Source organism: Pantherophis guttatus, chromosome 2 (genome assembly GCF_059756535.1).
Source record: "Pantherophis guttatus breed Tessera chromosome 2, ASM5975653v1, whole genome shotgun sequence".
NCBI classification, from domain to species: Eukaryota; Metazoa; Chordata; class Lepidosauria; order Squamata; family Colubridae; genus Pantherophis; species Pantherophis guttatus.
Window position 1 is genome coordinate 54,792,675 of NC_142064.1, and position 25,130 is coordinate 54,817,804.

Below are 25,130 nucleotides of genomic sequence, written 5' to 3' on the forward strand. Positions count from 1 at the left end.
TCCACTTAGCTTTATAATTTGGACGTATTTTCCTATTAATGGGTGGAGAATTTACATGCTTATTCTATGAAAAAGTATTAAAAGTAATGACTGTGTTGTTACATGACAACTTTTTTCCCTAATGTTATCTTTCAATGGCAGTAATTACCTGCATGATTTACTACTGCAATATTGCAGCAAATTTTTTTGCCCTTTTTGAATTAACTAGTGGAATAGCCAAGATTGTTGATGGCATTAAATTGTTTGGAATGGTAAAACAATATGAGCTCCAAAAGGGATTTCCACACATTAAGGGACTGGATATCAAAATAGCAGATATCATTCAATGTGAACAAGTGTAAAATGATGCACATTGGTGCCAAAAAACCTAACTATTCATGCAAATTAATGAGGTCAGAGTTATACCACATGTAATCAAACTTTGAATTTACTACCACAAGATACAGGGCTGGCTAGCAGCTTAGTTTGTTTCAAAAATGGTTAGACCTATTCATGGAAGACATGGGGATCAGTGGCTATTAGCCTTGATGTCAGTGTGACTGTCTGAAGGCTTATTGCTGGGAGATTTGTATGCTTCCTTGGGCAGTTGATTGGCCACTGGGAGAATAGACTCTGAACTCAGTGAATCCAATGCAGCAGGGGACTTTGAATATCACCATTACTCATTTACCAGAGTTTCATGAAAGTCATACTAATATACTGTATAAAGGGAATCTAAGTAAACAAATAAAATTTGGTGCTTATTCATAAACAAAGCCATCAAATATGTGGTATGTTCGTGTGAAAAAGTACAGTAATCTCTATCCCACCCTGCTTTCAATCAACTCAAAGGAAAAACTAGAGCCAATTTTGTGAGAATTTAATTAAATAAATGGGCTGATTTTGATTGATCTTATATAACTCTTAACAAACTTTAGCTCCTCTCATCACAGTGAAGTTCTCAATGTACATTATTTCTCGTCCAAAAGAAATTTGGAAATAAGTGAAAACGTTAGGACTCCACTAAACTAGTCCAGATATCACTTGGAATAGAGATTTAAGGCAAAAACAATGCTTTCTGAAAAATCACATTCTGTCAAAATCACTTCAAGAATACAGCATAATAATCCAGGAAATAATACCTCCAGAATAACATTTTGGAATCTGTAGGCCTACTATCTGTAGGCCTACTATTTTAAATTTTAAACTGATTTTAAATTGGGTAGTTTTTAAATTACGGCCAAAAATATTTAATCATTTTAAACTGTTTTTTAAATTTTGTATGTTCTGTTTTTTACTCTGGCTGTTCACCGCCCTGAGTCCTATTGGAGAAGGGTGGTATAGAAATGGAAACAAATAATAAAATAAAAATAAATAATACTGTCCTACACGAAAGAGTTCAGAAAAGCACTGCTAAAATGAGACTCATGAAAAAGTATAAGATGAATCCTGTAGGTGCCTAAGATAATTGATGCTTCTCTCAAATTTTGCCAAAACCACTTGGATGACTTCTGTAGGAACATGATGTGGACTGGCGATTCAAAAGTGGAACTTTTCATACCATGGTCAATGTACTGAAGGGCATTAAAAGATCAAGCAGAGCAATGAATGCATAACCTCCATCCTGCTCCCACTATAGATCATTCAAAAGTGCAACAAATGCCATTTCCATTCAATATCCAGTTCTGAATCTTGACTGAAAGGGCTTCATATCTATCAGCCTGAGGAGCAGCTCCCCTGAAAGTCTTAAGACACTCTCAGATGACAATAACCACATCCCCGGCCCTGGAATCTCCGCTAATGCCATACCCGAAACCCAGCTGGGCACATATCTGAAACAGCCATCCCAACCTTTGGACCCAGCCAGGTCTCAGTAATACATGCCAGGTCAGCCATCTCATCTGTGATTAAATCAATGTTTGAGACCTTACTTATCAAATAAGCACTAAACTCTGGCATTATTTATTCCCTTGAGAATCTTGTATCAACAGAACTAAAATACAGCTCTGATAATATTCTGTAGTGAAGATAATGCAACATTCAGAAAATTTAAAAAGGAACATATTTTCATAGAGCTGTATTTAGCAGCTTTTATTTTAATAGAATAGCTTTAGGAAGAATGGTTCATTTCACATGAAATACATATTTGACAGGAAGATAAAAATTTGGTCACTGAAAGTTAATCATTAACATCTTTTCTGAAAGGTGGTTTTTTTTTTTATGCTAACATGATCAACATTAAAGAGGGAAAAAAGTCTCTCAACTGAGTTCAATTCCTAAGTTCAAGTTCTAATACCCATGGAGTTTTCCTGGCATCAATACCAGGAATGATTTGCCATTCTCTTCCTCTCAAATACTTTTTCTACTTCTCAGTCTAGCCTACACAATGGTTGGTTTGGGTGGTAATCCATTCAATCTTGCTTAGCCAGACAAGTTTGTCCAGGTCTTTCTCTGTGCTTAGGATATGATCAGCACTTAGGCTGAGCCCAGTCAAGGTATTTAAATGCCATCTCAAATTTCCTTGAAATATAGTGTATTATACATGTTATAAATGCAGCTTCTAAACACATTTTTGAATTGGCTTAAGATGTTAGGCACGTCTATGGATATCTTAATCTGTAAAGACCTATCCTACTGTAATGCCATGAAATTTAAAATCTTGAGAGTTACATTTTCTCCCACAACTGTACTGTGCTGTCTGTAGCAGCAAAAACAGAATTTCAGATTGTACACAACAATCTTATTTCATATGTATTTAGCCTCATATAAATTAACCCTTTATATAGGAGAGAAAAAAAAGTTTGTATCTCATTAGAGATCAATATTGGAGTTCAGAAGGCATAAAAGAATATGAGCCTAAAGAATCGAGGAGTCTGAAATTTCTAAGCATGTCAAGTGCGCATCTTTTGCGATCTAACAACCGTTCTCTAAGTAAGACAATTCGCGTTTTATTTTACAAACTTGCCGCCACTGTACTTTTTCCCCCTTTCTTCCTTCTGTTTACAGTCTAGCTAGCCTATCTCTTAACGTTACTATTGGGTGACAGTTCAGATTGCGCATTCCAAAAAAGGCGTTGCCCTTGCTCAGTGCTGCCTAATGCGTCAATTTACAATTAAGCAGGGGCGGAGGCACCTAAGGGCTGTCCTTCTCCCACATTGCTGCAACCGCTTTAATGAAAGTATGAATATGCCTGTGGCAACTGCTGCCGAAACTATCACAGCCTCCAGCAGGAGAAAAGATAACATTTCCCCTGGCGCGCAGGACGCCCTCCCTATCGCCCAAGACCAGGAGAGCTGGGAGTAGCGAAGGCACCCTCACACTCCTCCTCCTCCTCCTCCTCCTCCTCCCTCTCCCAGTCCATTTTGCACCAGGAATCACGTGGGGGAGGAGCGGAGACTGCCGTTCCCATAGAGATAGAAAAAAAGGTTGCCCTTGCCAGTCATGTGATTTTCACTGGCCCCACGGCTCCTTCCGCCAGGCTTTGCGCTGCCCGGGGGACGTAGAGCCCCCCCCCGCTCTTCTTTCCCTTGCCTATCCTTTCCACGAATGCCCCTCCCCCCCACCCACCGTGGCGAATCCGTCCAGGGGCTGCGCTCGCGCACCGACCGTACCATGGAGGTTTTTATCCCTTCGTTCCGCTACGAGGAGAGCGAATTGGAAAGGGGCTACACGGTGAGTGGTGGGCAAGGCGAAAGAGCTAATGACTCCCCCTCTTTCCCCCTGCAGAGGATGGGATGGTACAGCTCGGGGCCGGGCGTTCGCTTGGCTTCTCCCCGAGACGCGCGCGCAGGCAGTGCTCCTGAATAGAAGGGATTTGCAGGGCTGGTGCGTTGGGCTAGCAGCCAGGTTTCCGACAAGGATTTTAGTGCTAAATTTATTTTGCAGGATCCAGTCGGGATCGGTCACCGGGACCAGAGGTTTGCTCTTGCGTGCTTTGGGACTCGTGCTTGAGCCCATCCTAGGGGAACTTCTCTCTAGCAGAGTGTGCGCTTTGGACTATTTTGTGTGTGGTATTCATATGGTGCCTGGTTGTGCGTTAGACAACTGAAAAGCCACACACCACACACAAAATAGCCCAAAGTGCACACGCTGCTAGACAGAAGTTCTCTGAGGATGGGCTCCAGCATCAGTCGGAAAGGTCGGAAGACAAAACCTCTGGTGACCGATCCACATTGGATCCTGCAACATTACCCTGGGACACCTATATTTGGCTTAATTCATAAACATATTTTGATTATAGTGTAAATCTCGTGAATGGTTGGGTTCCCATTTGAACTTGTCATTCTATATCATTGCTACCTGAAGACCTGAGGGCATTCTCAGTGGGCTATGATGGAAGATTTAGATCAGATTTTATTCTTGATTTTAAAATTCCAGGTCTTAGGGCAATTTATCTTGGAGCATGTGTGAAATGTTCCTTAGAGATATGTAATGCAACACAAAAGGCAGCGGGTATCAAAGCAGATACAAACTGCATTTATGGAAACAAAAAAGCTTTTTTCTCTTGTCTGGAGTCCTCCAAAGTCTACTAATTGAAGTATGACCTGATATTTTTGGCCCTTGCTCCACACAGTGGAGTGCATGTGTCTGTTTTAAAGTTGTAGCTCTTTCTCTTAAGTGAAGAAGCAGTGATTAGATTTTTGTCAGAGTAAAACATTTAGGGTTGCTTAACCTGCAGCCTGGGACGCGGTGGCTCAGTGGCTAAGATGCTGAGCTTGTCGATCGAAAGGTCGGCAGTTCAGTGTTTCGAATCCCTAGTGCCACGTAATGGGGTGAGCTCCCATTACTTGTCCCAGCTTCTGCCAACCTAGCAGTTTGAAAGCACATAAAAAATGCAAGTAGAAAAATAGGGACCACCTTTGGTGGGAAGGTAACGGCGTTCCGTGCACCTTTGACGTTTTGTCATGCCGGCCACATCACCATGGAGACGTCTTTGGTCAGCGCTGGCTCTTTGGCTTTGAAACGGAGATTATCACCGCCCCTTAGAGTCCCGAACGACTAGCACATATGTGCGAGGGGAACTTTTACCTTTACCTTTAACCTGTAGCCTAATTATTAAATGCTGTTGTCCAACATCAGTTCCTGCCAAATGTCCAACTAACAAATACCAATTCTGCTGTGTGGTTCCTCACAAATCATGAGTTAAATATAGATTGAAACTTTTTTACTATCCCAAATTGACCAAAACTAGAATTAACTTCCATTCTTCACTTGTCTCTGCAATATGTGAGCTGATGCTAGAGACAAGCTGTTGAACCTGACTTTAAATGGGGGGTGGGGAGGATCTCACTCATTCATAAAGAATATGAATTAAATTGTATATATAATTCAAACAAGATAGAGGTGTTGCTTATGAGGAGCCAATAGGAACTGAGTCAGTTTGGATGGGGTGCTTAATCTCAAAAAATCAAATTTCCTTTTGGATACTTCTGGATTCTGCTTTGCATTTGGGGCTTGTCTGAAGGTAGAAGTGCCTTTACTTAATTTAAGGCAATGATACATAGAATGCAGCCATTCTTGATTAATTAGACCTGCCTCTGCCTTAGTTAAGTTAAACTGGATAGGTGCAACACACATTACTTGGGGTTTCTATTTGGAAAATATAGTTGGTCTACTCTAGATTGAAGGAGTAGGAGGCTACTCCTCCTCCTAGATTGAAGGAGGCGGTGGTGAGGGCCCTCCTCAACAAGCCTTCCCTGGACCCGGCTGTATTAGCAAATTATCATCCTGTCTCCAACTTTCGTTTTGTGGTGAAGGTTGTTGAGAGTGTGGTGGCGCGACAGTTTCCCCGGTTCCTGGAGGAAACGATTTATCTAGATCCATTCCAGTCGGGTTTCATGCCTGGGCACAGCATGGAAACGGCATTGGTCACGTTGGTGGATGATCCCTGGAGGGCCCAGGACGTGGGTTGTTCCTCTGTCCTGGTCCTATTAGACCTCTCGGCGGCTTTTGATACCATCGACCATGGTATCATGCTGCGCCGACTGGAGGGGTTGGGGATAGAGGACACCGGTTTGCGGTGGTTCTCCTCCTTCCTCTCCGACCAGTTGCAGTTCGTGTTGACGGGGGCAGAGATCGACCTCGAGGCACCTTGTGTGTGGGGTGCAGCAAGGGTCGGTTCTCTCACCCCTTCTGTTCGACATTTATGTGAAGCCGCTGGGTAAGATCATCCGTGGTTTCGGGGTGAAGTGTCATCTGTACGCTGATGATACTCAGCTGTACATCTCCACCCCGGACCACCCCAATGATGCCCTTGATGTGATGTCCTGGTGCCTGGAGGCCGTGCGGATCTGGATGGGGAGAAACAGGCTCAGGCTCAACCTGTCCAAGACCGAGTGGCTGTGGCTTCCGGCATCCCAATATAGTCAGTTGGTACCATCGCTGACTTTTGGGGGTGAGTTGTTGGCCACCACAGAGAGGGCTCGCAACTTGGGTGTCCTCCTGGATACACGGCTGTCTTTGGAAGAGTATATGACGGCTGTGGCCAGGGGAGCTTTTTCTCAGGTTCGCCTGATCCACCAGTTGCGTCCTTTTCTGGATCGTGATGCCTTACGCATGGTCACTCATGTCCTCGTCACATCCCGCTTGGACTACTATAATGCTCTCTACATGGGGCTCCCCTTGAGGAACACCAGGAGGCTCCAACTGGTCCAGAATGCGGCCGCGCGGGTGGTGATGGGGACGACTCGACGCTCCCATGTAACACCTCTTCTGCGCAAGCTGCACTGGCTCCCAGTGGTCTTCTGGGTGCGCTTCAAGGTATTGGTTACCACCTTTAGAGAGCTCCATGGCTTAGGGCCCGGGTATTTACGAGACCGCCTTCTGCCGCTAGTAGCCTCCCACTGACCAGTAGACTCCCACAGAGAGGGGCTCCTCAGGGTTCCATCGACCAAACAATGTTGGCTGGTGGCCCCCAGGGGGAGAGCCTTCTCTGTGGGGGCACCGACCCTCTGGAAGGAGTTGCCCCCAGAGATACGGCGGATCCCGGATCTGCGCACTTTCTGCCGTGCCTTAAAGATGTTTTTGTTTCATCAAGGTGGGCTGACCTGACCATAATTTTAAATTGTTTTAATTTTAAATTGCTTAATTATGGGTTTTTAATATGGGGGTGTTTTAACTGTGGGCCAAATTAATTTAATTGGTTTTTAATATTGTTTTAATTTTTGTATTTTCTGTATTTTATCTGCTGCCTGTTCACTGCCCTGAGTCCTTCAGGAGAAGGGTGCTATACAAAATAAATAAATAAATTATTATTATTATTATTATTATTATTATTATTATTATTATTATTATTATTATTATTATTATTATTATTATTATTAATAATAATAATAATAATAATAATAATAATAATAATAATAATAATAATAATAATAATAAATGAAGAATGCTGATGGGCAAATGTTTGAAATGGAACCATAACGTACAACTCCACTGATTATTATGGATCTTGCTCTAGTTCGCTTTGCCTGACTTGGGACACAGTTCAAGGTTACAGTACAGATAGTCCTTTACTTACAACAGTTCATTTAGTGACCGATCAAAGTTACAACGGCACTGAAAAAAGCGACATGACTATTTTTCGCACATAAAACTGTTGCAGCATTCCCATGGTCATAGGATCAAAATTCGAACACTTGATAATTGACTCACATTTCTGACAGTTGCAGTGTACCGGGGTCAAGTGATTAGTTTTTGCAACCTTCTTACAAGCAAAGTCAATGGAGAAGCCAGATTCACTTAACAACCGTGTTACTAACTTAACAACTGCATTGATTCACTTAACATCTGTGGCAAGATAGGTCATGAAATGGGGCAAAATTCACTTAACAAATGTTTCACTTAGCAACAGAAATGTTGGGCTCAATTGTGGTTGTAAGTTGAGGACTAGCTCTAGTTACCTCTTGAATGCTTTAGTTCTAGGATAGCTTGAGATCTTTTCATATTATGTTCCCTAACATTTATTTATTACAGTATTCTCAACCCTAAAATCTGATGAAAAGACTGTTCTCTTGGCAGAGGCATGATTGATGAAGACAATAGAAAGGGGTACTCAGTGGCTACATTTAAACTCTGGACCTTTGTGTCTCAGGAAGCTACACCAGCACTTTCTCCAGTAATCTTTCATTAGTTGGTTAAGAACTTCCTATTTATAAAACTACCAGATCTGGGCTAGAAAACCAAAGTGGCATGGAAAAGCCAGTTTTTTGTACTTTTGGGATGCCATCTCAGATCATAGGCTTAATAGCTCTATTGTTTAGGAAAACATTTGTTTCTCACATAAGTGTAAATTTCATTTGATAATTTCCTCGTCTGCTTTGGTATTCGTCTGCTTTGTACAGTAAGAAAAACTTACTGTACTTTTTTCCTACACATTCTTAATTTTGCACTAGTTTCAGTTATTGTTAGTCTTTGTGATAGAAGGATAACATAAATTTTCATTAAAATAAAATAACATTAACTAGCCTTTTCTTTACTACATGACATTAACATTTCTGGGAATGGTAGATTTGAGTTCCCAAATAGAGGACTTGTCAGAACTATTGGCTGATTTCCTTGAGTTGAAACTAACTTTACAGGAAAATCACAGTTAAATATTTTCCAAATTTAGTAACATGCATTCAACACTCTCATCTCATTATTTTTGTTAGTGGAGTTATTTTTTAACCCACTTTTGTTTTTATAAATAAATCAAGGTGGGAAACATATCTACCGGTAGTAGTTCTAGTACTCCTCCTAATTTCCCCACAACAACTCTGTGAGGTGAATTGGGTTGACAGAGAATGACTGTCCTAAAGTCACCCAACTGCCTTGCATGTCTAAGGCAGAACTAGAATTTACAGACTCCTGATTGTTAGCTAGCCTGGTGCCTTTTTAAATCTTCATCCATTTCACGCTATTCTTTATTTATCAGTCTATCATTGTTTGATAATGAAATTTAACACAAAATTTAAAAACAATGTGCAGTATATGTATAAGATATGAGTGCACTACTTTCTATCATTTTTATTGAACCAAAAAAAAAAGAAAAGAAAAGAAAAGAAAAGAAAAGCTAATTCTGGGCATTTTCAGTATCATTGCAGCAATATAACTTTTTAGAGAAGTGGTTTTGGTGCCTTTTCATTTGACAGTGGGATTTTCATACTTTCTAAGGAAATTAAATATCTATTGTATGTGGAAAGATTGCTCAGTGATATATTTTCTTCAATTCATGCTTGTCAACATTTAAACTTTTTACTAACACTTTAAATTGATGAGTAGATCTCCAAACTATTGATTTCTCTGCTTAAAAATGCAACAGTTGTTCATAATTTGGTAGTGAATAACCTTTAAATGTAGACATTTTGTGAACATATCCTTGGGGAACAATTTAACTTTAAAATGACACCCATGAGCACTTGTTATCATTTAAGTATGATTCTTTTGCCGATGATAGAAGAGCAAATACTAGTTAGATTTCTAATGTTGATTCCAGTATGAGGAAGCCACCTGAATAAATTAATTTGTGCTTGATTCATATTGATCAGAAACATTTATTGGTATGTTATAGGTCAAGGTGACATGTGTTTAAGTAGATCAAAGTGCAAAGGGCATATTTGACTGACAGGCTTAGAGTGTTCTTAATTAAGTTCTCCCCCTCATCCTCTAAACTTTTAAAATAGCCTTCATGTAATGCTTTCGTAAAACACTTTTTAGAAAGATAAGTTTACGCATCCTTAGGCCTACTCTTGCCACTTGTCTTGTCTCATAAAGATAAGTTAATTATACTTAATTATAAAGTAAGTGTAGCTCTTCACAGTTTAATGGAACATCATGTACAGATTAATAACAAAATATCTTTAAAAGTGTTTGGAATGTGTTTTTTTTTCTTTTGTGGCAGTCCTCTGAATTATTAACATAGAAGTGGTACATAATATAAAATATTAACTTTCTCTTCTTTTAATTTTGAAATGTTTGGGCTAGTTCATTAAGTTCTTCAGTGAATGAAGCAATACATAGAGCAGAGTAGAAAAAATACAGGTTTGATATTGGTAGTAAAAGACAAATCACTACGTATTTGGCTTATTTTAAATTTTTTAGTTAGCAAAACTACTTAAATTCTATCCCTTGAAGACTGCAATTATGAATACCAATTATTTTATTAATAATATAGTCATTGAGGTAAAAAATCTGCTCTAAATATAACTGAAATATATGTTGTTTAAAAGAATGAATGTTTCAAATACACAATAATCCAGCAGGGCATATATGCAGGTTTTTTAGGCTGTACTAAGAAAAACATATCGCTTAGAAAAATGCATGCAAATCGATGTATTGAGTGAATATGCATGAACATACATGTATAAATGCACACAACCACCACATGAGAGAAAGAGAAAGAGAGAGAATGAGAATTGACAGGTTTCCCTGTCCCAAAATGAAGGTCTATTTTGGGGCCTGAAAAAAAATTCAATATTCATTTTGAATTCTGCAGTAGATATTCACACTGCACCAGTGGTGGGTTTCAAATATTTTACTACCGGTTCGGTGGGTGTGGCTTGGTGGGTGTGACATGGCTTGGTGGGCGTGGCTTGGTGGGCAGGGGAAGGATACTGTAAAATCTCCATTCCCTCCCCAATCTAGAGGAAGGTTACTGCAAAATTCCCATTTTCTCCTGATCAGCTGGGACTTGGGAAGCAGAGAATAGATGGGGGGGGCAGTCAGAATTTTTACTACTGGTTCTCCGAACTACTCAAATTTCTGCTACCCATTCTCCAGAACTGGTCAGAACCTGCTGAAACCCATCTCTGCACTGCACAGATATAGCTTACTGCTTTAAATGTTGGACCTTACCATATAGTTGACATAGGTAATTTCTTGAAAATATGTAGCTGTCTTTAAATAAAATTTCCAGTATAAAACATTATTTTTGTTTTGGTAATAAAAGTATTATTTAAAAGCACAGTTTAAAAGTCATGCAGACAAATATTCATATGTTGTAATGGAGCTTCAAACAGGAGAAAAATGAAATCCAATGTCTCCTCATCATTCCATTCATAATCTTAAAGTAAGGAGCTTGATTATGTGGGGAAATAATCAATAAGATAGCTGTAAGTATATATTGATTAGGAAAATTGTTTTTATAACATGTAAACAAATTTCATTCCAGCTGACTTGGTTTTTTTCTTTCTTCCTGCATTCAAATGAATTTTCTTAGGTTCTGTGGTTGAGAAATTCATTAAGATGAGTAGAATCTACTTTTAATGTTGTTTAGGATCACACTATATCGATTTTAGTGCTAATGTTATTACTTTAGTTATGTAACCTACATGTGCTTTACATAGTATCCAAGTATATTCTAATACTATTAGATGCTATTATATCTTATTTGTAATTCTTGGTATCTATTTACATGTTATACTACCTATCTGCATCATAAGATATTCATGAACATTTCAAACAATGATAGATTGATTTGTATTTCTTTTCCTGCACATTGTTTTACAATACATTTATAGCAAATTTTCCAAATAGTAACAGTTATGTTTAAATTTTTATATGTAAATACTTAGAAGCTTTTTAACAGTAACAGTAATTATAACAGTGAGAGAGTGATAAGGGACCTTGGAGGTTATTTAGTCCAACCCCTTCTCTCGCAGGAGACCTATACTATTTCTGACTGGACTGGCTGTCCAGTCTCTTCTTAAAAGCCTCCAGTGATGGGCCATGTTTGTTGCTCTTCTATGAACTCTTTTTAAAGTCTCCATATCTTTTGGGGAAGAACCAGCGTTTATCATCGAAATAATACTATGAACCAGACAAAAGCAGAGTCAGTACTCTATGGGAAAGGAAACAGACCAGATAGCCCAAAGGTCAATCCTTGTTGTAAAAATGCATAGCAATGACATTAATGCTTCTCATAATACTTATAGTCCTGTAAGCTTCCTGTTTTTACCACTTAATTCTGAATAAAATGTTTTTTTTATTCTGTGTATTGTCAGAATAAGAACATGAACAGAGTTAGCAAAACTGTGGTCTGCTGCTAAACAAATGACGTAAACAGAATTAGTGGTGTTCAATACAGTGGAGAAATTGTATGAATTACAGTATTAAAAGGAATTGATGGACCAGTAAGGTCAATCAGTTTCTACATAATAACATAGCTTCTACTTATATTACTATTTTTTTATATGAAAGGAAAATTTTTCCAAATCTGAATTAGAAAGCTGTGAAAACCCTTCATAATGGGTCAGAGAATGTTTATTTGGTAGGCTTCATTTTGGCCAATAATGACTAAACTGACTCTCTTGGTGTGACTGAGATAGTACAAGATAGCAAAGAATTAGAATTAGAATTCATTATTGGCCAAGTGTAATTAGACACCCAAGAAATTTGTCTCTGGTGCATAAGCTCTCAGTGTACATACAACAATAGTGATAGATCATTATCATAATCATTGTAAAAACACATTCATCATAAAACATTAGATCAACACTTAGTGATAGTCATGGATACTAAATAAATCATACTGGATACTAAGTAAACAATATAAATCGTAAGATGCAAGCAACAAAGTTATAGTCACAAGAAGATAAGGAGATAGGTAATAGGGAAGATGAACATAATGATGGTAATACTTCCTGTTTAGATAGTTTGATATTTTGTGGGAATTAGTTGTTTAGCGGAGTGATGGCATGAGGCGGGGGACTGTCCTTGTGTCTAGTTCAGTGGTTCTCAACCTGTGGGTCGGGATCCCTTTGGGGGTCGAATGACCCTTTCACAGGGGTCGCCTAAGACCATTGGAAAACACATATTTTCAATGGTTTTAGAAATAATTTTATTGTTGGAGGTCACTACAACATGAGGAACTGTATTAAAGGGTCGCAGCATTAGGAAGGTTGAGAACCACTGGTCTAGTTGTTCTGGTGTGCAGTGCCCTATAGCATCATTTTGAGGGTAGAAGTTGAAACCGTTTATGTCCAGGATGCAAGGGGTCTGTAGATATTTTCACAGCCCTCTTTCTGGCTCATGCAGGCCATCAATGGAAGGCATAATAAGTTTGCCGCTTTTTTTTCTGAAGACCTGCCTCTCTTGGTTGATTCAATTAGCATCACTTAGGTGCTCTCTGACCAAAGTACTTTCAAAGTCAAGGGCCTCAACTTATGATCGGTCATTTAATGGCCATTTGAAGTTATGACTGACCCTCCTGCTCTATAGTGGTCATACATACATCCTCCACTATTGCGGAGTGCACATTGCATTTTGGGTACTTGGCAACCAACTCATCTTTATGGCCATTTGCAGCATTCTGCAATCACATCACTATGATTTGTGACACATTTTGCCACTTTCCAGCATTTACTTCCAGTTCTGGCAAAAAAAAACACCCAAGGAGGAGAATTGATTTGATTAACCATAGTGTTTGCTTAACAACCACCATAAAAAAGGTAAAATAAATTGGATCTGGTAATGTGATGCTTTGACCTAGGACTGCCACACCTTATGACTGTAATTCCAGGCTCAGTTATGGTCATAAATTGAGGATTGCCTGTATGTTAGAGAAATAAACTTTCTACATTTTAAAAGTTACAAGCTGCAGAAGTATTAATGAACCTCAGGCTGTTATCTCATTCCATCTGCCTCAGTTGCTACAGTGAAGCTAAAATCCTTTTTAGTACTGTACAATGGTAAATTCAAATTATTATTGAGTGAACATTAAAGCAAATAATTTAGCAACTTGCTCTAGCTTTAACTTTTACTTTTGGTGTGTTTAAAGAGAAAGTATCCGAGATAGTAAACTGGAAAAATTATCCTGAATTTTAGATTTAATTTTTTTAGTTACAAGGACAAGCAGGAGATTTTTCTAATCCTGGAAAAGTATCAGCTTCATTTAGCAGCAGCAGCAGCAGAATATTTAATTGAAAAAATTGGAATTTCATCTATAATAAATTCATGTTAAAGCTATACAAAACATTCTGTTAGAAGCACTATTGAGTTTAACATATTCATGGTAGCAAATTCAAAAACAGTAGATGACTGATTATTTCCTTGCCTGGAAAGGATGCTCTGTGTTATTTCATTCAATTCAATTTAGATGCTGCCTGAATTCAAACTAATTATAAATGGTGAGAATTTTGTATGAATTGATGGGATAAACTTCTTTAGCAACTCTTCCTCTTGAAAGATAATTTCATTAGGACATTCTTAATTATCAGTGCTTTCTATAGCAGGTCTTAGACGCTATATACCATATGAGTTTGTATATAAGATCACACTGTTACACTAGCAATTATTGTGCTAAATGTACAGTCAGGTCCAGAAATATTGGGACATCGACACAGTTCTAACATCTTTGGCTCTATACACTACCACAATGGAGTTGGAATGAAACAAACACAATGTGCTTTAACTGCAGACTGTCAGCTTTAATTTAAGGGTATGTACATCCAACTCAGGTGAACGGTGTAGGACTTACAGCAGTTTGCATATGTGCCTCCCACTTGTTAAGGGACCAAAAGTAATGGGACAAAATAATAATCATAAATCAAACTTTCCCTTCTTAATACTTGGTTGCAAATCCTTTGCAGTCAATCACAGCCTGAAGTCTGGAACGCATAGACATCACCAGACACTGGTTTCATCCCTGGTGATGCTCTGCCAGGCCTCTACTGCAACTGTCTTCAGTTCCTGCTTGTTCTTGGGGCATTTTCCCTTCAGTTTTGTCTTCAGCAAGTGAAATGCATGCTCAATGGGATTCAGGTCAGGTGATTGACTTGGCCATTGCATAACATTCCACTTCTGTCCCTTCAAAAACTCTTTGGTTGCTTTTGCAGTATGCTTTGGTCATTGTCCATCTGCACTGTGAAGCGCCGTCCAATGAGTTCTGCAGCATTTGGCCGAATGTGAGCAGATAATATTGCCCGAAACACTTCAGAATTCATCCTGCTGCTTTTGTCAGCAGTTACATCATCAATAAATACAAGAGAACCAGTTCCATTAGCAGCCATACATGCCCACGCCATGACACTACCACTACCATGCTTCACTGATGAGGTGGTATGCTTAGGATCATGAGCAGTTCCTTTCCTTCTCCATACTCTTCTCTTCCCATCACTCTGGTACAAGTTGATCTTGGTCTCATCTGTCCATAGGATCTTGTTGCAGAACTGTGAAGACTTTGTTAGATGTTGTTTGGCAAACTCTAATCTGGCCTTCCTGTTTTTGAGGCTCACCAATGGTTTACATCTTGTGGTGAACCCTCTGTATTCACTCTGGTGAAGTCTTCTCTTGACTGTTGACTTTGACACACATACACTTACCTCCTGGAGAGTGTTCTTGATCTGGCCAACTGTTGTGAAGGGTGTTTTCTTCACCAGGGAAATAATTCTTCGGTCATCCACCACACTTGTTTTCCGTGTTCTCCCGGGTCTTTTGGTGTTGCTGAGCTCACCGGTGCATTCCTTCTTTTTGAGAATGTTTCAAACAGTTGTTTTGGCCATGCCTAATGTTCTTGCTATCTCTCTGATGGGTTTGGTTTGTTTCTTCAGCCTAATGATGGCTTGCTTCACTGAAGTGACAGCTCTTTGGATCTCATCTTGAGAGTTGACAGCAACAGATTCCAAATGCAAATAGCACACTTGAAATGAACTCTGGGCCTTTTATCTGCACATTGTAATTGGGGTAATGAGGGAATATCACACACCTGGCCATGGAACAGTTGAGAAGCCAATTGTCCCATTACTTTTGGTCCCTTAACAAGTGGGAGGCACATATACAAACTGCTGTTAAGTCCTACACCGTTCACCTGAGTTGGATGTACAGACCCTCAAATTAAAGCTGACAGTCTGCAGTTAACACACATTGTGTTTGTTTCATTCCAACTCCATTGTGGTGGTGTATAGAGCCAAAGATGTTAGAATTGTGTCGATATCCCAATATTTCTGGACCTGACTGTAGATATTTGTTTTTCATAAACTTTTGATCCAGGATGCTAATTCTGTTACTAGTGTATTGAATTATATTATCTACTCTATGAAACAAATAGATTAGTAGTAGATTAACATTTTCATGTTACTTAGATTTTTTGTGTGTGTATATTATTATTTTTTTATATATATATATACTTTATTGGTTTTTTTTTTTTTAAGGCAAATAAAATATAATAGCAATTTTGTTTGACATCGGATTCGCAGTGTTTATACATATATACATGAAAAAAAAAATCTGGTGTCATTTATACTATACATTTCTAATTAATTTCCGCACCTTTAACTCCTTCCTTGATTCTATCATTTATCCATTCGTACCATCCTCCCCATATCATATCGTAATCTGAGTTTTCATCATCACTTATCTCGTATGTTAATTTACTTGTCTCTGCACACTCTAATATTTTGCTAATTATAAGGTCATCTGGTGGTAGGTCTTTCTTTTTCCAGTATTGAGCGTACGCCAGTCTGGCAGCTGTAGTTATGTGTATTAGGAGGTGGACCTTTTCCTTTCCATGCCCTTTCTTTACCATTCCCAGGAGAAATATTTCTGGGTTCAAATCAATTTCTTCTTTGAGTATGTCTTTCAACCATCTCTGAATTTTGCTCCAGTATCTTTTGGCTTCGGGGCATGTCCACCACATATGAAAGAAGGTGCCCTGACCATGACCGCATTTCCAACAGCTTGGGTGTACATTGGGGAACATCTGTGCTAATCTTGCAGGTGCTAAGTGCCACCTATGAAGCATTTTGTAATGATTTTCCTTGTACGTGGCTGCTCTAGTTAATTTATAGTTTTTATTCCACGCCTCTTCCCATTCGTTGAAGTTCAAACTATGTCCGATATTTCTCTCCCACGCTCTCAATTGGTTTCTGATTATGTCCTCATCTCTATCCTCATCTAATAAGTAATTATACAGCTTGGCCAACGCTTTTTTTCCTGGTCCCATCAGAATTTTGTCTAATCCGTTGTATCCTAATTCTAAACCAAATTCATCCTTGTCTTTCTGGTATCTTGATTTTATTTGCATGTAAGTCCACCAATCTAAAATTATGTCTTGGTCTCTCAGGACATCATTTGATTTAAGGTTTCCCCCTCCGTCGAGGATGTCTTTGTATCTGCACAGTTTCTCCATTCCCCACCTGTTGGGATAAATCAATGCCTCTACCATAGAGAGCCAATTTGGGACTTTTGTATAATATCTCTGTCTAATCCCCGCCCACGTTTGTATTAGGGAGTCCCTGATTTTATGCCTGTGGAAGTAGGTTTTCTTTTTCTTATCTTTGTCCCATAAATACGCATGCCACCCTCTCTGTAAATCATGGCCTTCTAACATTAAGATTCTCTTATTCTCCAAAGTGATCCATTCCCTTATCCATATCAGCTTTGCTGCTCTATAATACATTTCCCAATTCGGGAGTCCAAATCCTCCCACGTTCCTTTTTTCCTGTAAGATTTTGAGTGAAATTCTCGATTTTTTTCCTTCCCAAACGAAATCCCTCGTGATCTTATTTAATTCTAGGAAAAAAATTTTCTCTAAGATCACTGGTAAGTTTTGGTATAAAAATAAGATCTTGGGGAGGATGTTCATCTTGATTGCCGCGATTTTGCCTATAAGTGACAATTTAATCTTTTTCCATCTATCCAAATCTTGTTTTAATTTATTAATTAATGGAGTATAATTATCTTCTTTCAGAGATGAACACCTTTTGGTTAGCCAAATTCCTAAGTATTTTATTTTTGTGACAACCTGTAGGCCCAAAGTTCCTTCTATCTCTTTCTTCTGCGCCTCAGTTACATTCTTAGTTAGTATTTTAGTTTTAGATTTGTTCAATTTAAAGCCAGCCATCTCGCCATATTTACCCAATTCCTCTAATACTTTTTGTCCAGATGTTAATGGGTCTTCTAGTATTAGTGCCACATCATCCGCAAAGGCTTGCGTTTTATAGATCTCTTTTCTAATTTTTAGGCCTTTGATTTCTTTGTTATTTCTAATCTTACGTAGCAGAACTTCTAGAGCCAGAATGAATAATAGTGGTGACAGAGGGCAGCCCTGCCTTACTCCCTTCTTAATTTGAAATGTTCTTGTCCTATCTCCATTAACTAGAATGCTCGCCCTCTGATTGTCGTAGATAGTCTTTATCGTCTTTTCAAAGTTTTCCCCGAATCCCATTATTTTAATTTGCTTGGTCATAAAGTTCCAATTTAAATTGTCGAATGCCTTTTGGGCATCCAAGAAAACTAAGGCCAACTGCTTTTCTGGGTGTTCTTCGTAATATTCTAAAGTATCTAATATCATTCTCAAATTATCCCTAATTTGTCGCCCCGGGAGAAAACCATTTTGATCTTTATGAATCCAATTATTTAATATTTTTTTGATTCTTTCTGCCATTATACACATGAATAGCTTGTAATCAGAGTTTAAAAGTGAAATCGGTCTGTAATTTTGGAATTTTTTTTGGTCGGCACCCTCTTTCGGCAGGAGTGTAACATGTGCTTCCCTCCACGAATCAGGAATTTTTGCGCCCATCAAAACCTCATTGAAAATTTCCATTAATTTAGGTTGTAGGATTTCTTCAAATTTTTTGTATATTTCTCCTGGGAATCCGTCTGGGCCTGGCAATTTGTTGTTTTTGAGTTTGGAGAGAGCCTTTTTAAATTCTTCAATTGTTATCTTAGCGTTTAGCATCTCCTTTTCTTCCTCTGTTATTTGTGGGAGCTCCGCATTTGCCAGATATTGGTCTATTTTTTCTTCCGAGGCCTCCTCTTCTTTGTATAGGGATTCGTAATACTCTCTCGCCCTTTCCAATTTGTCTTCTTCTTTGTTTAAAAGATTTCCCTCAGCGTCTTCTAGTATCTGAATTGTCCCTTTTTCATTTTCCTTTTTTAATTTATAGGCCAGCCACCTGCCCGATTTGTTAGCATTCTCGAAGTGGTACTGTTTTGTTCTTTTTATTTTTTGAGCCAACTGTTGTGAAGGGTGTTTTCTTCACCAGGGAAATAATTCTTCGGTCATCCACCACACTTGTTTTCCGTGTTCTCCCGGGTCTTTTGGTGTTGCTGAGCTCACCGGTGCATTCCTTCTTTTTGAGAATGTTTCAAACAGTTGTTTTGGCCATGCCTAATGTTCTTGCTATCTCTCTGATGGGTTTGGTTTGTTTCTTCAGCCTAATGATGGCTTGCTTCACTGAAGTGACAGCTCTTTGGATCTCATCTTGAGAGTTGACAGCAACAGATTCCAAATGCAAATAGCACACTTGAAATGAACTCTGGGCCTTTTATCTGCACATTGTAATTGGGGTAATGAGGGAATATCACACACCTGGCCATGGAACAGTTGAGAAGCCAATTGTCCCATTACTTTTGGTCCCTTAACAAGTGGGAGGCACATATACAAACTGCTGTTAAGTCCTACACCGTTCACCTGAGTTGGATGTACAGACCCTCAAATTAAAGCTGACAGTCTGCAGTTAACACACATTGTGTTTGTTTCATTCCAACTCCATTGTGGTGGTGTATAGAGCCAAAGATGTTAGAATTGTGTCGATATCCCAATATTTCTGGACCTGACTGTAGATATTTGTTTTTCATAAACTTTTGATCCAGGATGCTAATTCTGTTACTAGTGTATTGAATTATATTATCTACTCTATGAAACAAATAGATTAGTAGTAGATTAACATTTTCATGTTACTTAGATTTTTTGTGTGTGTATATTATTTTTTTATTCAGCATTTTCCTGCTGACTTTAAGGAACAATAATTTTGTAAAACAGAATAATTCCAAACCTTAGATGTAAAATAGTGCTTCTGTGCTTGTAAATGAATCTCAGTGGAAATTGAAACTTGAGTCCTGAGGACAGATAATGATGAAGTGTAAATAAATTATATAGCTTAATTTTCCATGATCAAGCAATATACAGATGTTTTCAAAACTATTTGCAAAACATAAAAAATATTTCAGGATACACTACTCCTTCAGTTCTTTGGAATTTGGCCTCAAAACTAAGGCATGATTAATCATGCAATCTAAATACCACACTTATCTTTTAAACTGACCCAACAAAGATAATGCCCAGGAATGGGGGGGGGGGCATACAAGCAAAATAAACTCATCATTGTTAGTTCTACATTCATTCAGCTAATTCCTCATAGGCTAATAGTGAAGCAGTTCCATTTACAGAAGTGGGAAAAGAATCCAGGTATGGATATGTAAGCTAGAATTAAATAGCATTAGACTTCACATGTTGTGTACCCTTGCATATCAGTACATACTTGATATGAACAAAGACTTGTATTTTATAATACACTAAATATTTCAAAATGTTAGTTTAGGTTTAAAATACTATATAGACTGAATGCATTGTAAGTAATGTTGGCCTATTTAGTGGGACTCAAAAAAATTACCAGTAAACATGAAATAGAATAAGAAATATTTTATATAAAATGTGTCATCAAATCTTAGATTTTATTGAAACAATTTGCTTACCAGTTGGTTGTAGTCAAAAGAACAAACCAACTTTTCATTATCTTATCTTCTGGTAGCATTGGTATTACAGTTCCCATAATTCTGAGATTTGTAATCTTAACATACCTGTAAAGTACTGGGAGTAAATCAGAAATAGATTATAAAGCAAAAATAGGGGGGAATAGAGTTTCTATTTGAAAACAGGAAAAATAAGGTTATTGAGTTTGTTTTGACTTTTCCTATTATTCTGAACTGCAGGAATTATCAGAAAGTTACTTTAAATTCTGTGTTAATAATTTCAGTATGGTATATCTTGCCTTTGGAGATCACTGTTAGTTACTGGAAATGTTTCACAGTGTTCAGTAGTCAGATTACTGGTTTCCTAAGAAAAACTGACAGCAAGATTCTCAACCTTTTTGAATTACTTGTAATCTGAGTTGTCGAAACTGGCTGGTTTAAAAAGGGAACTCAACTAAAATAATCTCCCAATAGCTTTATCTGTTGGGGGCTGTGAACTCAATGCCCTGTTTCTAAAATCTCACTTTTTCCCCCAGTTTACTAGATAGCTGAATAACCCGCTTAAGTGAAGAGCTCATGAACCCACTTCCATGAATATTTCTAGTCTCAGCTCCTCTTCCCAGGTCACCAGTTACTTTTGCTTATAGAAGTAGAAAATAGATCCGATAAAAATGGCTAGTCTCTTGGCCTTCGTTTTATTTATCATATCAGAAAAGAACAATGTTTTGCTATCCTGTGGTCAAAATAAGAGGCGACCTTGCTTGTTCACAAGTGTTCAAAGTCTAGAGATAAGAAGGACAAAATAATAGGGTACAATGGAAAGAGTGCAGTGTAATTATTTGTGGCTTGTCAAGGGACGCCCTTTCAGGCCCCAAGTGATTCAAATCTGGGAACTCTGCACAATTCTCTAAGCTAAGCCTGGCCAGCATCTCAGAAATCTCACCCCATTTCTTCGACAGTGCTGAAATTGCATCAGTTTGTCATGCACTGAGCATGCCAACTCTATACAATATCATTTGCTTGCAAATCGGCCTGGCCCCAAAGCTCTGATACACATTCTTTGGTATCTGACTCTTGGCCTGTGATTTGTCATGTCTCTAGTACTATCAGTTTGAGGTAATTTTAATAGGTTCTGATGGTTTGCTTCTGGGAGTAAAGAATGCATATAACTTGCTTTACTTTGTGCCTCTTACTGTGTTGTGCAACAGAGGCCTCATGTGAATGGTACTTATTTAAATAATTGTGAAGGAAATGAAACCATTGTGTGTGTACTTTTGCTAAAAGCTTGTATTGACAAATGCAATGTCAGCTGTGGCAAATCTTGAGAAATTTCAAGACTTCGTTATTCCCATTTCTGAAATTCAGCATTTCTTTTAAATAGTTTTGACATTTTCAATTGTAATGTAGTAATGAATATGACATAGTTTCTACTTATTAAAAAGGGAAACTCTTGTTAGAATCACATGTTTAGTTACATTTCTTTTTTTCTGATTAACTGTCTACATTGTGATCTCGAAGAGTTTGCTTGTTTCCCTAAATACAGTATAAAAGAAGTTCATAAACCTCAATGTAAATTTTCTCTTGAAATGTATAGAATTCTGCTATTAATATTAACTGAATAGATCAAAAGGTTTTCAGATATCTTGACCAAAATACATATTTAATATTTTATTACAGATGGTATCCCACTATCACTTAAACATCTTTCAAAACAAGTATTTCTCTTATGTAATCAGTAATTTAATAGTTGTTAAATAGATGTTACTGTCTAGAAAAGTGGGTGTGTGGCTACCTTAGCAAAATAATTCAGCTTTGTTACAAAATAAATGCCATATTTTACTCTGATTTTGACACCATAAAATGAGATTGTTTTACTGTTGACATCTCTGATCTTTGCATCATTTTTAACTGACTCCCTTAATTGATTACTTCTGTGATATTAGAGCCTGTAGCATAGCTCTCTAAAATTCTGCTGACATTAATCGATTACCATAAAGGTGTTAATGTTTGCTATTTCATCTAAGAAACATTCAAAATTATAGATAAAAGCTGTCAGAGCAGAAAACTCATCATATTTTGAATTACTGTTGATTTATCAAGAAGTGTTTTAGGGATGTGTTAATGAGTTTTTGAGGAAGCAACTAATCATTGAATATTGAATTGGTATGGATTTTAATATTTTAATTATACTTTTCTTTTTTAAAAAAGCTTTAATGTAATATTTAATCTCCATGGAGTTTGCACAAAAAGATTACTGAATTTCTTTTTACTGGACTATTTGCTTTGGAGTATCTTTTCTTTAAAGCATTTTTCCTATACGAACATGCACAGAGGCAAATTCAGAATAGTGTAGACTTTTCTTTATGTAAGAAAATGTATTCAGACATAATTTAGGGATTTTTTTATTTTTAAGATTTTGCATGGGAAATGCAAGAAATATATTTAACTTTTAAGAATTAAGGAGATAATTCAGCTTCTAAAATAACCTTGTCCCATTATTCGTTAAAATATTGCTGTATCTACAGGATTGTTGGGATTGGAGAAGGTTCCATGTTGTATCTGCCTGCCATGTAGCAGTTAAAAGATGAGACTTTTATCAGAATTTTTAAAAATGGCCAGTTAATTCAGCATCACATACGTGATTTGCTGCATAGAAATGCAAACCCATACACTTTTAAGAACTCAGTCAAGAGTTGACAACACAATATATATGAACCAGGGTGGATAAAAATCAATGATTTTTTTAAAAAATCAAAAAAATCAGATTTTTTTTATTTAAATCGGATTTTTTTGATTTAAATCGAATTTATTTTAATAAAAAACTTTTGGGGTAAAAATCTATCGTAAGATAGTTTTCTATTTAAGATACATAAATAATTTAGTTTATTCAGCATGAAATGGAGCTTAGTTATATAGCATGAGGCTGTGTATTCTGCAACACTGGAACTATCGGTGAGTCAACAGTGGGTCAAAGGAGTAGCAGAGATGACAGTTGCTCTTTAAAAATTATGATTTAAATCGAGTTGATTTAAATCAAGCCTTTTTACTAGTGATTTAAATCATGATTTAAATTGTGATTTAAATCAACTCGATTTAAATCAAATCCACCCTGATATGAACACAATGCCACCAGATTCCAAGACATATAACCGATGCTTCAAAATGAAAAATTGCTGAAATTGTGCAAGTTTGAGTCTTTTTAGACTGGGATGCCTAGGATTCCAAAATGTTGCAAACCTGAAAGATAGTCCCTCAACCATCCTTCTGAGATAATTGAAATAACTGCATCCTGAGTGATGTCAGGATACAAGATCTGTCTTCAAGTCAATAGGATGTTGGTGATAGTAGAGCTTGCAAGGTAATCTCTAACTTGGATATTGTAATTTATCCCCTTGCTTAAGTGAAATAAGGTTTTGATTGTATTTGTGGCCTACTTGCCAAAATCTCCCAGGACTGATAAGACCTTTTTTTAAAACCTTTAGCAGAGAATGCTAAATGTTGCATGGTTATGACTGAAGATGTAAACTAGACTACAGCTTTGTCTTGTTAAAAAGGCTTATGTGAAAATCTTGATTGACCAAAGTCTTAATGGGCAGTAGAGATCAGTCATCTGGTGATGACTACAGCATATTAAAGCTTATGACTTGCAGCACAAGACAAATAAATAGTAAAGAACATGAAATAAATTAAATGAGGTGGGATAGATTTGTTAAATGTTTGTGAAACTAAAAAAAAGAGAAAGTTGGTAATAGATCCTGAATGAAAGTTGTCTGATCTTGTAAAATGAAGCTGATAAATGCACGTTGGGAAGTGAAGATGTAGGTTAATTATTTATCAGACAGCCAAAATGCATGTCAGGAAAAATATATATCATTCCTTAAGATCTGGCTAAATCACCTGGGGATCTCAGGGAGCTGAAAATGTTCTTAGATGACTACAGTGTGGTTTTTATTTTTATTCCTTTTTGTGTGGTTTGTATATTTTAAATTTTTATAATATTTTTTTTCAGATAAAGACTTTTTATTGTTATAATGAAGATTTAATATATTTGCTTTTTTACTAATTGTGGTACACAATTAGTAAATTAAGAATTGCTTTCTATGGGATCAGTGACCATATAAATGAGATAAATCAATAAAACTATTCTGTTCATGACAAATTTGTATCAATGGGAACAACATGAGAGTTTGCAACAAAATGTTTGGGGCTATTCAGAGACCTAAGTATGAATAAGAACGATACTATCAGGTGAAAAGTCACCAACACACCAAAAAGATATTTGTTTTTGAATAAATGGGTTTAACATGTAATACCCAAGCATGGCAAAATAGATTTATTGTTATAATTGATTGATTGATTTACAATGAAGAAATGAGAGAATTGGTGAAAAATAAAAGGGCGATAAAAAGTTCTGAATGTGTTAAGCATGTTCAGTAGTGTTAAGAGTAGAATCCTGTATTATAGACTAAGAATCCAAATTTTGACACCAAATGTTACATAGATCATATAATGCATTAATGACTGTAATTTTGAAAATAAATATATCAAATACAAAAGAAGTAGTGTTTAGTAAAGAAAATTGAAGGAATATTTCTGTGTAAAAGCCCAAAAAAATTTGAGCAAGGAGCTAAATTTGTATACCTTGATGCAACACTTAATAAACTTCAAAAATGAAGAAATTTTAAGATTGCAAATGC

General features: G+C 37.2%; 1 protein-coding gene across 2 annotated transcripts in view; it reads left to right on the top strand.

Moving 5' to 3' along the window:
• Positions 1-3,386: 3,386 nt before the first annotated feature.
• The window catches only part of SNX24 (sorting nexin 24), an 81,772-nt gene continuing 60,028 nt past the window's right edge, over positions 3,387-25,130 (top strand). Inside the window, exon 1 of one of the 2 annotated variants that reach the window (XM_034409965.2) lies at positions 3,387-3,651. In XM_034409965.2, the coding sequence (XP_034265856.1) occupies positions 3,526-3,651 (126 nt within the window). In that variant the 5' untranslated portion in view covers positions 3,387-3,525. The remainder of the gene's footprint in view (positions 3,652-25,130) is intronic. The other variant, XM_034409967.3, reaches the window with a different exon arrangement.